This window comes from Candida metapsilosis (assembly GCF_017655625.1).
Source record: "Candida metapsilosis strain BP57 chromosome Unknown scaffold2, whole genome shotgun sequence".
Lineage (NCBI taxonomy): Eukaryota > Fungi > Ascomycota > Pichiomycetes > Serinales > Debaryomycetaceae > Lodderomyces > Lodderomyces metapsilosis.
Window position 1 is genome coordinate 1,211,420 of NW_027138160.1, and position 16,330 is coordinate 1,227,749.

General features: G+C 38.8%; 9 protein-coding genes across 9 annotated transcripts; 5 read left to right on the plus strand and 4 right to left on the minus strand. All coding sequences in view use genetic code 12, as the record gives it.

The window, feature by feature from the left end:
* Positions 1 to 386: 386 nt before the first annotated feature.
* On the minus strand, positions 387 to 911 carry I9W82_002016 (uncharacterized protein; the record flags this gene model as incomplete). Its single annotated transcript, XM_067690826.1, has 1 exon — positions 387 to 911. The coding sequence occupies one exon, from the start codon at positions 909 to 911 to the stop codon at positions 387 to 389; it is 525 nt and encodes a 174-aa protein (XP_067549252.1).
* Positions 912 to 1,654: 743 nt separating this feature from the next.
* On the plus strand, positions 1,655 to 3,547 carry I9W82_002017 (sorting nexin 1; the record flags this gene model as incomplete). Its single annotated transcript, XM_067690827.1, has 1 exon — positions 1,655 to 3,547. One exon carries the CDS (start codon positions 1,655 to 1,657, stop codon positions 3,545 to 3,547), a length of 1,893 nt encoding a protein of 630 aa, XP_067549253.1.
* A 174-nt stretch (positions 3,548 to 3,721) lies between these two features.
* I9W82_002018 (uncharacterized protein) lies at positions 3,722 to 4,939 on the plus strand (the record flags this gene model as incomplete). Its single annotated transcript, XM_067690828.1, has 1 exon — positions 3,722 to 4,939. The coding sequence occupies one exon, from the start codon at positions 3,722 to 3,724 to the stop codon at positions 4,937 to 4,939; it is 1,218 nt and encodes a 405-aa protein (XP_067549254.1).
* Position 4,940: 1 nt separating this feature from the next.
* LIP7 (Lip7p) lies at positions 4,941 to 6,187 on the minus strand (the record flags this gene model as incomplete). The annotated part of the gene is made up of 2 exons (XM_067690829.1): positions 4,941 to 4,965; positions 5,022 to 6,187. The coding sequence occupies 2 exons, from the start codon at positions 6,185 to 6,187 to the stop codon at positions 4,941 to 4,943; spliced, it is 1,191 nt and encodes a 396-aa protein (XP_067549255.1).
* A 485-nt stretch (positions 6,188 to 6,672) lies between these two features.
* I9W82_002020 (uncharacterized protein) lies at positions 6,673 to 9,438 on the plus strand (the record flags this gene model as incomplete). The annotated part of the gene is made up of 1 exon (XM_067690831.1): positions 6,673 to 9,438. The coding sequence occupies one exon, from the start codon at positions 6,673 to 6,675 to the stop codon at positions 9,436 to 9,438; it is 2,766 nt and encodes a 921-aa protein (XP_067549256.1).
* An 87-nt stretch (positions 9,439 to 9,525) lies between these two features.
* I9W82_002021 (uncharacterized protein) lies at positions 9,526 to 10,033 on the minus strand (the record flags this gene model as incomplete). Its single annotated transcript, XM_067690832.1, has 2 exons — positions 9,526 to 9,972; positions 10,031 to 10,033. The coding sequence occupies 2 exons, from the start codon at positions 10,031 to 10,033 to the stop codon at positions 9,526 to 9,528; spliced, it is 450 nt and encodes a 149-aa protein (XP_067549257.1).
* Positions 10,034 to 10,870: 837 nt separating this feature from the next.
* On the plus strand, positions 10,871 to 11,983 carry I9W82_002022 (methionine aminopeptidase; the record flags this gene model as incomplete). Its single annotated transcript, XM_067690833.1, has 1 exon — positions 10,871 to 11,983. The coding sequence occupies one exon, from the start codon at positions 10,871 to 10,873 to the stop codon at positions 11,981 to 11,983; it is 1,113 nt and encodes a 370-aa protein (XP_067549258.1).
* A 35-nt stretch (positions 11,984 to 12,018) lies between these two features.
* Positions 12,019 to 12,792, minus strand: I9W82_002023 (uncharacterized protein; the record flags this gene model as incomplete). The annotated part of the gene is made up of 1 exon (XM_067690834.1): positions 12,019 to 12,792. The coding sequence occupies one exon, from the start codon at positions 12,790 to 12,792 to the stop codon at positions 12,019 to 12,021; it is 774 nt and encodes a 257-aa protein (XP_067549259.1).
* A 148-nt stretch (positions 12,793 to 12,940) lies between these two features.
* On the plus strand, positions 12,941 to 14,626 carry CCT6 (chaperonin-containing T-complex subunit; the record flags this gene model as incomplete). The annotated part of the gene is made up of 1 exon (XM_067690835.1): positions 12,941 to 14,626. The coding sequence occupies one exon, from the start codon at positions 12,941 to 12,943 to the stop codon at positions 14,624 to 14,626; it is 1,686 nt and encodes a 561-aa protein (XP_067549260.1).
* Between the last annotated feature and the right edge of the window lie 1,704 nt (positions 14,627 to 16,330).

A 16,330-nucleotide genomic window follows, 5' to 3' on the forward strand; every position in this document is an offset into this window, starting at 1 on the left:
AGAATTAGTAGAGGAGATTATAGTAAGAATTGTTAGTAATAGTGCCAACAATTAAGCTATTGGTGGGTACTAGAGTGATTGAGAAAACTTAACTTTAATGCCTCATTGCAGTTTTACGACTTCATGGCTTTTCTTTATAGAATCTTTTCCAATTGGAGATCAATTTTAAAATGGATTACAAAATACTGCAATTTGATAGGCCGAAAATTAAAAGGCAGACTCGGAAAAAGAGCCGCACAAATTTCCAAATTAGGCTATATACTTATTCTCTCAGTCCCTTATAATCCCGGGACCAACCCGAATAGAGCCGTAGAAGCACAGTCCACATAGAACACGCATATACATTAAGCAAGTGAATAGCTACAAAAGAATACACTTAGCCCAATTCATCTCACTTCTCTTGCAACAATATCAATGGGAATCTTTTGATCTCCAATCTTTTTATATCCAGCAGTGGTAACAACATAAGACTCTTGGCCTCCAGGTAAAGGCACATTCTGGGTAACAAACAAACTAGCAATCTCCTTAAAGGACAACAACTTGTCCAACAATCCACTTTTCAATTCAACCAATCTTGTAACCAATGGCTTGAGAAATGTCATTTGCAAAACTTCATCCTCAACTGACAAATTTGCCCTCAAGTTATCAGTTATTTGCTTGTATATGGCCTGCTCTTCATCATCGTATGTGTAAATGCTAACAACTTCTCGTTTAGCAAGGCCCGAATCATCAGTCGCCACTTCAAGATAGTAATGCCCCAGAGGTCCAGTTTGGAAAAAAATCGGCTTGTTGTCAAACTTTTCCTTGAGTGGAGAATCACCTTTGACTCTGGTAAACAAAGTCAACTGTCTGGTGGCACATTGAACATACGCAATGAGCGATACAAAGGATATGAGTTGGAGGACATGCATCTTTAGTTGAATCTTGGATCATTAATCATTTTGCAGCCAAAATTCGTACCTTTTATAATTCTCTCGTAGCAGCCAATACCTCGAAAGCCCATAAGACAGACAGATGCAGTATTTCATATAGTGATACACATACGCCAGTGAAAGCATGCAAAAAAAAGAAGGAACTGCAAGATTTAATAGCAGACGCAGGTGTACTTAGCGATCTCCCAACAGTCTCCAAATGCCTAACAAGGCAAGGTGGTGTTCTCAGGAACGAGATAGCATTTGCTAGACATTTTGATTCTGGCAGTAGGAGTCAACAGATTCTGCAAACGCAAGCACTAGACCTCATGACTGCTTCGCTACACATGTGCTCTAGATTCCTTACTTTCATGGCTTCCATGACAATTGCGCCTAGCAATGCCATGCACTTTAGATCACCTTTACGGCGGGAACCCAACAGAAATATATGATTGGATCGAAGACCGTGGAAACCCTTCACCTGGGAAGTGCAAACACCGACATCGCAATACCCAGTTCTCAAACCTGTGCGTAATCTCGTAGCTCAACAGCTATTTCTTCACACGATTGTACATTTCCATTGAATAGTAGTTGGATAGAGACATCTTGCAAATTTTGTCACTCTTCTCAGGTGTAGCTGTTATCATTTTACTTGGCTCCGCGTTGAGTTCCAAAGAAAAAAAAAAAGAGGACACATCCTAGAGTTTTACGACCCCTCATACTACATCCACAAACTATAAAACATGGATGAAGATCTAACCAAATCAGTCTGGGATGACGAATTTGATTCCAATAATCCAAATGCTGATCAGCCCTCTAGTGGGTTCACAGATGGCTTACACAGCTCTTCAACCGCTTTTGGAGAATCTATTACGCCTCTAGCCAATGAATTCCAATCATACTCCATCGACGACCCATTTGCTAACCCCTTTGAAGACAAAAAACCAGATAGTGAGCCAAGTGATGCTGAAAACGAGGAGGAGACTCAGGATGCCACAAATTTCAATTCCGTTCAAGAACAATTGCACGAACTAAAATCAGAGGAGAGGAAAGAGATGAAAAGCCAACTTTTATCAGAACTTACCAGCGGCGCCGAAGATAGTGATCTTTTGGGACTGAAATTGAATGAACGAACTCCAAAGAGTGTTAAAAAGAATGACGACTTATTTCATGATCGAGACTCTCCATTAAAACTTGTGTCTCTGGGTGAAGAGACAACATTGTCGCCTAGTAAACCATTGAATGTTAAAAAGTTTAAAGCAGGTAGACCGCGGAAGTTTAACTCAAAGACAAATGTGCAGCATTTAAAACTGTCTCAGACAGAAGATGCAACTCTCGGACCTTTAAGTGGTCCTGCAAAAGTTGCAGAAGAACCCGCAACAGAGAGGACACATATAGAACAAGATAAGACAGAGGAAGAGGTCAAGGATGATAAGAAGGATGGCGAACAGCCCAAGAAGCAAACAATACCAAGCAAGGATGAAAATGAGTTGGATATTACAGTTGGAGATCCAACAAAAGTGGGAGATATAACTACTGCTCATATAGTATACACGATCAGGACCAAGAACAAGAACCCCGAGTCACAAAACTTCCCCAATATAGAGACGGCAGTGGTTACAAGAAGGTATAGAGATTTCAGGTGGATATATCACCAGCTTCAAGCAAACCATCCAGGAAGAATCATCCCTCCACCTCCTTCGAAACAAAGTATAATCGGTAGATTCAACGAGAAATTGATTGAACATAGAAGGTTTGCCCTAGAAAAGATGTTGCGCAATATTGGTAACAAGCCAGGTCTTGCCAATGATCCCGATTTTGTTTCCTTTTTGACCAATGATGGTGATGGAAGATTCAATGAAGGTGGTCTAGAAGAGTCAGCTTACCATGAAGGTGGAGCAAACAATTCAAATTCTTCATCTGCAGCAAGTGTTGCGGCTAGTGCTGCTATAGCATCCACTGGCTTTATGAGTTCATTATTTTCAGGATCCAACAAATTTGTTGATCCTGACCAATTCTTTGTGGAGAAGAAAAACTACCTCGATGATTTGGAATATAATTTGAAACAATTTGCAAAAACAATTGACTTAATTGGTACTCAGCGACAAGATATGATCAACATCCTAGAGGAGTTGGCAATCACAGTGGAGGAGCTATCAGCATTGGAAATTAGTAAAGCCACTGGGGATTTACTCAGCGCTTTTAGTGATGTCGAATTCAAAATCAAGGACAACTTGGACAGGCTCAACATTTCGGATCAGTTGACTATAGGATTCACTATTGATGAATACTTGCGTATCATTGAATCCATAAATTATGTCTTTCAAACTAGAGTGAAAAATTATCAACTGTTGTCATCCTTAACATCGCAGATAGATAAATTATCCAGAAAGCAACCACTTCTGCCCGATAGAGCATTTGAAGTTGAAAAACTTAAAGAGAGACAAGCAGACTTGAAGAAACAATTTGAAGAAATTAGTCACACTATTAAAGCTGAATTGGAAGAATTTGAACTCAATAGGATTGACGATTTTAGAAATAATGTTGAAATTTATGTTGAAAGTTCAATAGAGTCACAAAAGGAGGCAATTGAATTGTATGAAACATTCTATAGTCGATACATAGCTCAAGAATAAAGGCCATTGTGGCGTATGAAATTACTTTGTAGATATGCGTGTATAGCCTTTGGGAAAGATGACTCAAATGCAGAAATGAAAAAAAAGAAATTCTGAAAAGTTTATAAGTGCGACTCATTCTTCCTATCCCCTGAATCAAACAAAAGACGGTCTTTGATCACGAGTACATCCACCATGAGTATTCAAGTGCATTTTAACAACGTCAACTTGTCAGTGATATCCCTACCAAGGTCCAAATTGTGGATTTTTGCCAATGCAATTGTGCAGCTTTTATATAATGCAATCGGAGATGAAAATAACCACCGTGACTCATCTGCTAGTAGTGAAGATGGTACCGATAGTGAACATTTTGCTGAAGATTACGACTCAGATGGAGATGAACACGATCCAGCGAGCCCATTTGCAAAGCCAAGTACAGAGTCGAATGAGTCTACCCGAAAATCAGTTGATAATTCGAGTAAGCCACAGTCTGAGCTTTCCACAAGCACATCCCACGACGACAAGGAAGAAACAAATTACTTTTTCCATGTAGCTTTGACTCCGAGTGAATGTACAATAATTTGTTCTACAAGTCTATCAAACAAGTTTTTCAACCAACCATTAAGGATATGTCAGGAACTAGGCTATTCCGATGTGGAAAAGTTACCAGAGGAATATTTAAGTCTAATTGTTGACTCTGACGGAGGTTTTGCTAAATCACACAGAATCCTTGAACTAACAAAGCCATTATCGGAAAACAATGTGGCGCTTTTCTACATTTCATCTCATTTCAACGACGTTGTTTTAATTCCATCTCATTTGAAGCAAAGAGTTGAGCAAATTTTGGTTCTGGAACATTTTATATTTTCTGAATCTTCGAGTAGTTATATATCTACTTATGACGTCGATGATAAAAAGGAGTCAGTATTGTCGGATCTGCATGAAAAGACATTTGAGTTGTTAGCTAAAGAGGACATACATCCTCAAGTACATGAAAAACACAAGGTTTTGCTAACTGGTGCCAGGCCCGGAGAAATAAGGTATTGCATATTGAAAACCATCAAATTAATATCGTTGGCCACGCCATCGCAGCCATCGTATTTTGCAATCACTAGAACATTTTCAAACGAATTGAGTTTAATATTACCAAAGTCACACAAATTGAGATCCAAGTATGGATATAAATCAACTAGTACTATAGGATCATTTCAAGATGTTTTGGTGCCTATTGCAATGGATTTGTCAAAGCTTCCTATAAACTGTACCGGAATTGTAGCTGGATTGGCTAATAAATTGATTACAAAAGGTGGAAACTTGCTTGAAATTGCATACTTATCGATGGCCAAGTCTGGGGTGATTTTGATCCCAGAGGAGGATTTAGATTTGGTAAGAACCGGTTTGAACGAGCTTTAGGTTAAAAAAATTGAATTTGGATGCAACTTGCAATACAGAATACTTGAAGTGTTCCTTGATTATTGTTGAGCTACCTGAATACATCAAGTTTGATAACCGCTTCTCTTTAACACATTTTCTTGACACTTTTTTCCCATCAAATCTATCCTCCAACCATGCTATTGCAGCTGGCATTCCTGAAAATGCTTCCACCATATGATTATAACTCACGTCTTCAGCAAACTCCAACTTGACCCCTTGTTCACACCATTGATCAACTAGTTTATACACTTCACTAATGGGAGACATTTCATTCAACATTGAGTGGAATATGAACATAGGTATACCTGGCGCTGGCTTCCCCAAAAGGCTATTCTTGCTGAAATAGTATTTGATGATTGGATTTTGCATAAAGTTCTTGTATACGTGAACATTGAATTTAGAGCCAAAATAGTGGATTGCTGCTGATACCAAACAATAGTTTCTCAAGTTTAGTCCATATTTTTCAATGGCGTATTTAAATCTGGGGTATTCATTTCCCAATCCATTGAGGATATTCACCACCAAGCCAGCGTAGGGTCCTCCATCCACAGTTTCCACCAAAGCGCTAATGTTGGTAATAGTACCTCCAATTGCAGCACCCACTATATTCAATTCTGGCGCGTACTGAGAATGGAGGATTGCTGTCCAAGCTGAGGCCAAGGCTCCACCAGAGTATCCCAACATTGCAAAGTGAGCGTCTTTGTTGATAAATGTTGCTGTTGCTCTCATTGCATTCATTACTGAAAACGCTGATAGTTTTGCAACTGGAAATGACAGATGAGGTCCTTCATAGTCAGGTATCAATACAAACCATCCTTTTGATAATGCCATTGAGATGAATGCAAGTTCAGCTTGAATTTGAAAAGTTTCAAATGAACCAGAAAGGATTGCAAATGAAGGACGGCAATCCCCTGTTGCTGAATTTTCAAAAGCCTGATAAGCCAATATTTTGTTAGAGTCCGAGTTGGGTGGCTCTAATATTGTTGCCGATATTGCATTGGGATTACCAAAAGAGTCTTCAGATCTAATGAGAAGCTGCCATGATATAGCATTGACTGGTGCAAGGTATGATTTAATTGAACCTGGTGGTTGTCTAACTTTTAAAATTTCTCCCAAACGTGTTTCATGGTAACTGTCTGGTGGATCATAAAAGTCGTCCAAATGGGGCGGCTTTAAAGCAAATGATGGTTTCAATGTTGAAAGTAGCAACCACAAGAGAAGTATCATTGAAAGCAGGGCGTCATTCTTGAAGGGCAATGGTAGGAGCCTACTTTTCCATATCTTATATGTCCTTATGTATATAGTATAACAAAAAAAAAAAGAAGGAAGGAGCCAAATAAATAAAAATATTGTTTAGATTCAGTTTGATTACATAGGAGCTGTTCATTTTAAAGTAAACTATAAGATATACGTGTGTAACTCTGTATATGCCATTGTGTAATGTAGTGTACCTTTCGCCTTTCAGATGAAAAAATTGGTAGCATCAGTAGGATGAAAAAAAAAAAGTTTTGTTGTTGTAAGAAGAAGAAGAAGAAGAAGAAAAAAATTTCAATTTAAGATATTTGAAAAAAAAACTACAGCTTTTAGTAGAAGATACTGCAAAAAACACACATTCAATAACGAATTACCCATTTGCATTAAGCATCCAGTCAATAACTGCAACTAATACGACCTATCAATCGATTAAACTTAAAACCAGAGAGAGACCGAAAATGTATTCAAGATCACGCAGAGTTCAAGAACATGAAAATTTAGATGATTCCACCTCATCATCGTACGTTGGTTCAAATAACAACAGCAATTCTGGAAAGCATCACTTCAATGGCCACAGCAACAGCCAGTACAATGGTCACCTGAATTCCACCAGCCACCATAATCACTATGGTAATGGTAATCTGATCAAGAGTATTCAAGAGAATAAGAATGGCAAGCCATATACCATGGATGAGGTTTTTCAAGTATGGTACGAGAATCAGGATAGAATTATGAACTCAGAAGTCAAGACTGATGGAGATGAAAACTATAAAGTCTCGAAACCTGAGCCTATTTACCACTTGACTTTGCAGGAACAGTTTCAAAAGAATAATCCAGAGGCTCAACTGCAAAGTACCGTTGGTAATGCTCGACAAGGAAGTTTTGGTTTTCAAGAGGCAGGAGTACCAACTGAGGGGAATTTTCAACAACCTAAGGGAGCAGGAGCAGGAGCAGGAGCAGGAGAAGAAGTAGTGGCCGATTCGCTTAGTAGGTTGGACTTGTCAGGTCAAAAGTCGCAATACATTCCTTTGTCATCCGACCCATTTGGTAGTCTTGAAAGAACATCCAGTTTTCAAGGAAGCTTTGGGAATAACAATTCTGCCAAGTCAGGGTTGGCGACGGATCTTCCTCCTGGCTTTTCGCAACCAAAACAGTTGGTGTCATCTGATAAACTCGAATGGTTTTATATTGACCCTTCAGGGAATGAACAGGGCCCATTCAACGGTGATATGATGCAGGAGTGGTTTACCGGTGGATACTTGGATTTTGATTTGAGAATTCGGAGAAAGGAGGAACAGGAATTTAAACCGTTGAAGAACTTATGTGATGCCGTTCAAAATTATGTCCAGCCGTTTAAAGTCCCCTTGCCTAGTTTGAATAAGGAGGATGATCGTGGGTTAAACAGACAGTCGTTGCATAATTCTATTAGATTGCCGTCTTCAACTCTTCCACAGTCCATGTTTGCTGGGGATTTCATCAATTCACCTGCAAACGAGTCGTTTTCTGCAAATCTTAACCTGCCAATGGGAAATATGAGCAGTTTAAACACTGGACTTTCAAGTGGTACAGGGTTTTCTGGAATTGATAACTTCAATCATCTGGCGGCTACATCAGCAGCAACACATGATAATTTTGACCAAAATTTCAACTTGCCTTCCATGCCATCTTTATTGCAACATCAAATTCAGCAGCAACAGACTCCAATGCTTTCAAGAAACAATAGTGGTTGGGGAATCGACACGGGCTCCCAACTTGTTGGTCAAGTTTCAGGTCCAACTTCTGCAACTGGTTCTGGTTCTGGTTCTGGTTCCAACACTGGTACTTTTGGTTTAAGTAACAACACAGGTATTGGAAACACACCAATGAGCCAACCTGCACCTGTATCTCCATGGGTTTCAAGTACTGTTCTTAACCAGTCAGTTTCTCGTATCAATTCACCTTTCGCAACGACTCACAACACAGGTAATACTTCAAGTGTGAGAAACGATTCATTGACAGGTAATGAAGAAGATGCAAATGAAAGCTTGGTTATGAGTTCAGTAGTGACTGATATTTTGCAAGATGATAATGAACCAGCTACAAACAAGGTTATTGAACCTGCATTGGAAGCGGCTTCATCGTCCCCTCCAAAGAAAACTGAAAAGAAGAAACTGGAAAAGGCTGTGAACTCAAAACCTCAAGAAGAAGAAGAAGAAGAGGAGGAGATTCCAGTCCCACCAGCCAGAACTGTTGACTTAAAGCCAGCTAAACCGCAAGCTTTGGCACCTTGGGCATTCAAAGCAAAGGCAGAAGATGTTAAGAAACCAGCATTATCATTGAAGGAGATTCAAAAAGTTGAAGCTGAAAAATTTGAACAACAAAAGAAATTACAAAGTAAGTTGAAAGCTGAGCAAGCACAAAAGGCATGGGCAGCCTCTGCCGCATCAGACAAGGCATCCGCTATTGAAGAAGAAAAGAAAAAGGCTCAGTTACCACCTACATGGAGTGTTGCTTCAGATGCTGCTCCAGTTGTAAAGTCTTTAGCTGAAATCCAGAAAGAGGAAGCTGAACTTGCCAAAGCTAAAGCTAAAGCCAAGGCCGCTGCTGCCGCTGCTGCTGCACAACAAGCTCAAACTGCTCCATTATCAGCAAACACTTCAGTTGCTTCTGGTTTTCCTTCTAGTGTATCCTTTGCCAGCGCTTTAGCAAATGCCGTTCCAAAGGAAGACACCTCAGCATGGACTACCGTCACCTCATCCAAAAAGCCACCAGCAAAGAAGCCAACTGCATCAACTACTTCCACTGGAGTTCCAGCATCCAAAATCACACCTCAATTGTTGCGTAACGTATCTGCATCAAAGGTATCTACTTCAAGTGTTAATTTGCAAGCTATCAGAGAAGAATTTTTAGTTTGGGCTAGATCTCAAATGACCAATCTTTATCCATCCGTTTCAAAGAATGATTTATTAGAAATGTTTATCACTATGCCTTGCAACTCTCCTGATACTCAACAGTTAATTTCAGAAACCATTTATGCATCAAGTACCACAATGGATGGAAGAAGATTTGCTCAAGAGTTTACCAAGAGAAAAGCCAAGGTTGATCACTCTTTGGGCGGAGAAGCTGCCAGGGACTTCACTAGTTGGTCCGCTGCCATCATTTCCAGTGCTGACAAGGTTCAAACTGTTGACGAAGATGGATGGAGTACCAGCGTGAAGCCAAAGAAGAAGAATGCAAGAAAGTGATTTTACGTATATAGGAGGTGGAAGTGTAAAAAAAAAAAAGAAGTCCAACTGCATGAACTTATTACTGTAATGCCTCTTATTTTCTATTTAAAGACCTAATCTCTTTTCCATCTCACTGTGCATGTCCATTACATGATTACCATTCTGGCTCAATCCATTAGAATACACATCTTCCCAATCCAAGCTCGTATCTTTTCCCAACAACATATCCTTATGCATTGGATCACTACCTCCTAAAACCTGAGGTTTGAAATCGGTATTTTCAACAATTGACAACTCCATTGTTCTCCTAATTGGTTCACCAGCACCAAATACACGTCTATAAGTTTCGAATCTCGTATCTTGTTGCGTTTGTTCCCAATTGTTGACTCTTGATTGTAATGGATGGAGGTTGTTGATCTTGGATGATATGTTCACTGGTCCTGATTGGGTATGCAAGGTTTCTGATAATGATGGGGCATTTTGGGATGGGTCATTGAAGTGGGTAGATGAGACTTCTGATTCTCTTGTGTCAGATGGAATTATTCTTAAGGACTGAAGTTGGGACGTTAGTATGGTTTCATGATTAGTGGAAGTGGCTTGAGGTACATACCATTGTTGAATGATTGTAGTATACTCTTTCAATGGCAAAAAGGAGTTCTGACTGTGAACTTTTTTTTCTCGTTTTTTCTGTACAGTGTGTTGTGCACAAGGACACGACTTTATCAGAGGGCATGAAAGCACATTGAAAATCAAGAGAAGAGAGCAGTCTCGGTAGCTGCTTAGATGGCATTCTGATAGAGGTCACTAGGTGTACCCATTTTCATGAACTGATAAGTACCATGAAGACGCGATATAACAACTATTTCTGGGTATTTTGTGAAAGTAAAAGTCTGATTTCATGTACCCATTCTGTCAGAACCACTCTCCTTGGATCAGGCTACTGTACAGAGTAGTTGCGGTTCAGATGATCTCTTGAGTTGCGTGTTGGATGGTAAGGTCCTAGTTATTAACTCGGTTGCAAAAATCGCCTTTTGTGTCATTAAAATCTCTATATTCGTTGACTGACTAATGAAAGCAAACCCATTGAGTAACAGTAGTTACAGTCCGCTTAAACTAGACAGTGCTGAAGAGTGAATGGCTTGCAATTCCTGTCTATTCAATTTGAGCTTTTGAAAGGCTTAAGCATTTGCGCTATAGTTTCATTTGAAGCGGTTTCACCACGAGAATCTTCTAACTAGATTGCCACCCTTCAAGAATACAGACTGGGTTGACCTTATCCTGCTAATAGGCTCACCATAAACCAGCTGGCGTACATGTCCCCCTATTATAGTGTCATTTAGAGTATCGCTACCTTTAATCTCTTCAAAGTGAAAAATAAAAAAAAAAAGAAACGAAAAAAAAAATTTCTTTGATAAGTCAGTCATCTCATTCACCAATACACCAAAAAGTCATGGCTTCTATATGTGCAGCTCCACAATGTGGTAAAGAAACAAACTCAATGTTGAAATGTCCCGTATGCTTGCAAGCAGGAATTTCAAGTGTATTCTGTGATCAGAACTGTTTCCGTTCCAGTTATTCCATTCACAAGGCAATTCACAAATCAGATGATGGAGAACAGACGTATATCCCATTCCCAAATTTTTCATATACTGGTGATTTGAGACCTCATTACCCTTTAAGTCCAAAAAGAGCCATTCCTAAGCATATCAAACTACCTGATTATGCTCAACATGGGAAACCAATTAGTGAAATTAAGAATGATCGTGTTGGTAAGATACCCGTTTTGACTCCAAAGGAGATTACCAAGATTCGTAAAGTCAGTCAGGTGGCTAGAGAAATATTGGATATAACTGCCAGTCATATTGCACCGGGAGTCACCACCGATGAGTTGGATGAGATTTTACACAGAGAGTGTGTCAAGAGAAATGCTTATCCTTCACCTTTAAACTATTACAACTTCCCTAAATCATTATGTACTTCAATCAATGAAGTAATTTGCCATGGTATACCAGACAAGACAAAGTTGAAAGATGGTGATATTGTAAATTTAGATGTCACGATATATTACATGGGTTTCCACTCTGATTTGAATGAGACTTATTACGTTGGTGATAAAGCCAAATGTGACCCTGATACTGTGCGTTTAGTTGAAACTACCAGAGAATGTCTTGATTTGGCTATTCAAGCAGTCAAGCCAGGGGTTGCATTTAGAGAACTAGGAAATATTATTGAGAAACATGCATCGGAAAACAATTGTTCAGTTGTGCGTACATATTGTGGACATGGGTGTGGTACTTTGTTCCATTGCCAACCAAATATCCCTCATTATGCCAAGAACAAGGCTATTGGAATTATCAAACCAGGCCAAGTTTTCACTATTGAACCTATGCTTAATTTAGGTACTTATAAAGATTGTACTTGGCCTGATAAATGGACATCAACCACACAGGATGGAAAGAGATCGGCACAATTTGAGCACATGATGTTGGTTACAGAAGATGGAGTTGAAGTGTTGACAGCCAGAAATGAGAAATCACCTGGTGGACCAATTCCAAGAATTTAAAGTGGATAGTATTGTAAATAAAAGGAACTATTTGTCTATAAAATCTCTTTATCACTGATTAGTATGTCAAGTAGGGTGTTTTGTATCTTGTTAAGCGATGATTCAAGAACTTGCAACTTCTTTTTAAATGAGTAATTACCCTTCAGGTTCACCGCGTCGTCGAATGCCCCATGGTGAATGGATATACCAGGATAATACGTGGTTAATATGATATACTGTTCATGTAAATCTTTTAAAAAGTTGTAATTTTGTAATGTTTTCGTCATTTGAAAGTCACCGGAAGTATCAGATGACTGCAGAATCACCATTCTCATTATTTCACCAGTACAATCAAACAATCCCATAATGTAATCCGACTTGTCTATAAACTCAATTAAGGCTGAGTCGTTTGCCGGTAGATTTGCCTCCGGTTTCAACAAGTATTCCACAACGATATCCACTTTCCCCTCAGCAACTAAATTGATTAATTGAGTAAACAATTCATACTTGATTAACCCACCAGTTCTCTTGTAGTAAGCAAAGGTAAAAAACTCAATCAATTCTTCAACTGCACCCAGAATTGACCCACGCAAGTAGTAATTGTGTACATATATGTCATTCACCTTACGAAGGTGCTCACTGATTATTAGCAAATACTGAGTCAACTCTTTACTTACAACGTCATCCAGTACGGATCGATGTAGGGTGAATATGGCCTTTTTTGAGTAGCTCGTAATTTCTCGACAGGATCGAATAACCGTCTCCCTTTCATCCTGTTTTACTCGTAGGTGATCTCTAGCTGGGATAAAGATCTGTTCTTCTATACTCATGTTAGCAACGCGTTATGGTCTATGCGATTTCTTCTATTCTTCGATGCGATTCTATTAAGAAGGAAAAAAAAAAAAAAATCATCAATAGAACGAAAAGAACGAAAAGAAAAAAATTGCAACGTTTGAAACCCAACCTCTTCATCAGCAAATGTCGTCATCAATTCAACTACTCAACCCTAAAGCAGAGTCATTCAGAAGGGCGCAGGCATTGCAAGTAAACATCAATGCCGCACAGGGCTTACAACTGGTATTGGCTTCAAACTTGGGTCCTAAAGGAACTTTGAAATTATTAGTTGATGGATCAGGAGCTTTAAAATTGACTAAAGATGGTAAAGTTTTGCTCAATGAAATGCAAATACAACACCCCACTGCAGTCATGATTGCTCGTGCAGCTACTGCTCAAGATGAAATCACTGGGGACGGAACCACCACTGTGGTTTTATTAGTGGGTGAATTATTGAAACAAGCAGAGAGATTCATTAGTGAAGGTATACATCCAAGAGTTATTGTTGATGGATTTGATGTTGCTCGTGAAGAAAGTTTGAAATACTTGGATGAGTTCAAGACCAAGATTGAGACTTTTGATCGTGAATTTTTGTTACAAATTGCTAGAAGTTCTTTGATTACCAAGGTTAACAATGATTTGGCTGATGTATTGACTCCAATTGTCACTGATGCGGTATTGACAGTTAAACACGATGACCATCCTTTGGACTTGCACATGATTGAAATTATGACCATGCAACATGGTCATTCAAAGGAGACTGAATTGATCAAAGGACTTGTGTTGGATCATGGTGCACGTCACCCTGACATGCCTAGAAGAGTAGAGAATGCCCACATTTTGATCTTGAATGTTTCTTTAGAGTATGAGAAAACAGAAGTCAACTCAGGTTTTTTCTACTCCTCCGCTGAACAACGTGATAAATTAGTTGCATCAGAACGTAAATTTGTTGATGAGAAATTGAAAAAGATTGTTGATTTGAAAAACCAAGTATGTGGGGATTCCTTAAACTCAGATCAAGGATTTGTTATAATAAATCAAAAGGGAATAGATCCAATGTCATTGGATGTGTTGGCCAAGAATGGAATTTTGGCATTGAGAAGAGCCAAGAGAAGAAATATGGAGAGATTACAATTGGTATGTGGAGGTGAAGCACAAAACTCAGTTGACGATTTGACTCCACAAGTATTGGGATATTCAGGATTGGTTTATGAGAATAGTATAGGTGAAGATAAATTCACTTATGTGACTGAAAATAAGGATCCTCGTGCTTCCACCATTTTGATAAAGGGATCGAACTCTCATACATTACAACAAACCAAAGATGCTGTTAGAGATGGGTTGAGATCAGTGGCAAACGTAATAAAAGACAAGAGTGTTATACCTGGAGCTGGTGCATTTTGGATGAGTTGTAATAATCACTTAGTTCAAGATAAAAAGATATTAAAAGGTAAGAGCAAACCAGGCATTCAAGCATTTGCTGAGTCCTTGTTAGTCGTACCAAAGACATTATCAGCAAACGCTGGATTGGATCAATTGGAAACCATATCCACTTGTCAAGACGATATAAATGATGGACACGTGGTTGGTGTTGACTTGAAAACAGGTGAACCTTTGGATCCAACTGTTGAAGGTATTTGGGATTCATATAGAGTTGTGAGAAATGCTATAAGTTCAGCTACCGGTATTGCTTCGAATTTGTTATTATGTGATGAATTGTTGAAAGCAGGAAGATCGAGTTTGAAAGAAGGTGGTGGTGCCGGAGGTCCACAAGCACCAGGTGGAATGCCTGCAGGTATGCCACCAATGGGTGCACCAGGTATGATGTAGAAAGATAGCTTGAATATAAAATCTTTTAAAGTACAGTAAAGGCCAAAGTAATGCTGTATATGGGTATTATGCACAAAGGGTGCCGTCATAGAAGCCCGTGCATTTACGTTGGACAATAGACTTTTTGGCAAACGAAATAACCAAATTTTAAACCGTGCATGTAGATTGTAATTGTACTACATATGATTTAGATTTGCAAATTTTGCACATGGCTAAAGTACAAAACAAAGAATGTAAAACCTTCATTATTATGCTTTCCCCCAGATTATAAACGGCGCAACAATGGAGATATCCGTATTGATATTTTTTTTTTCATCGTAAATGTTTTAGCCGTAAAAGAAACCAATTGGGGTATTCAATTGATAAAATAGAACATCTTGCATAAACTATTGTTCCAAGCTCTTTGCAACAATTAAACTGAGGCGGCCCAAAAGATGAAATTTCAGAAATTTCAAGTTGTAGTTGTAACGGATACAGAGGGGGTGTGAAACTGGTGAAAAGCTGAAACTGTAGCCAAATACTCTTCGCTTCAGCTGGAAGGATGAGTAGCTAAAAAGTACTAGCAATTGCAAAATCAAGGCTAAATTTTGCATTTACTTTCAAATTCGTAATTTTAGTTCATGTGCGGCATCCATATGAGGGAATTAAATTGAAGCAAGCCTACTCTAGTTGATCTCTTACGTAGCGAAATTGGTATTGTTCTCAAGTTACACAAATGTTCTTATTCTGCTCTTCATTTTGTGCTGGCCACCACATTTTACCGTTTGTGCATAAATAAGGCGATGGTATTTTGTTTGCTGTTATAATAAATATATGTACTATTTCTTAAACCATCTTAACATACTTTGCATTATGGCGTCTTGTTTGTTTATGTGAATCCGGATCAAATATTGAGACAAAAGTTTCGGAACGCAAAAGATTGCAATCTTCCTTTGCTAGGAAGTAGTCACTTGAACGAAGCACAAAAAGTTGATTTAGAAGCAGCGGAATTCAAACATGAGCTAATCCCTTACCACCATAGTCGTGAGTATACTATTCAGCTCGTTTGTTGAGGTTTTTCGAGGCATGCATGAAGATCTGCATAACAAGGCGGACGTAGAAGAGACAACGAATGACGCACAAAAGGCGAATATACTGTAATGAGGAACGGCCTTAATTTTTAACCAATTTCAGATTAGTTATAGTATCGAGAAACGGTTAATGGTCGTTCATGAATTTCATCTTGGAATGTGAAAACCTCACACGAGTTAGCTTTGCCATATGAGAAAATGCTGACCATACCCTCGCAAAAGAAAAATGAATCAGAGAGACCCTTTAAAATTATCCATCGGCTAAAAGTTGACTTCTCACAGAAAAATTTTGATTTAAAACCAATGAGGTGAAGAAACTAAAACAGATGTTTTCAAGGCGGGTGGGGGGTGGGCGGTTGTCATATAGGAGGCGTTAGCTTTGCTGTTATTTTAGTATTTCGCTGACCATTTAGGAGTGGGGTATGCAATCTAAGCTCGTAACCGGAAAATTGAAGTAATTTTGTCACTTTATGTAAATAGTTTAGTACATTATGCATATAGGCAGCTGCGCAGAGGAGCCTTATGAAATATTTAAAATTCTATTGTTTGTTTATTATTTTTCACCCCCCTAAAGTTTACTCGTTTATTAATAGATATGTTGGCTAACTCGGCGCCAATTTTACATTTCCAACTA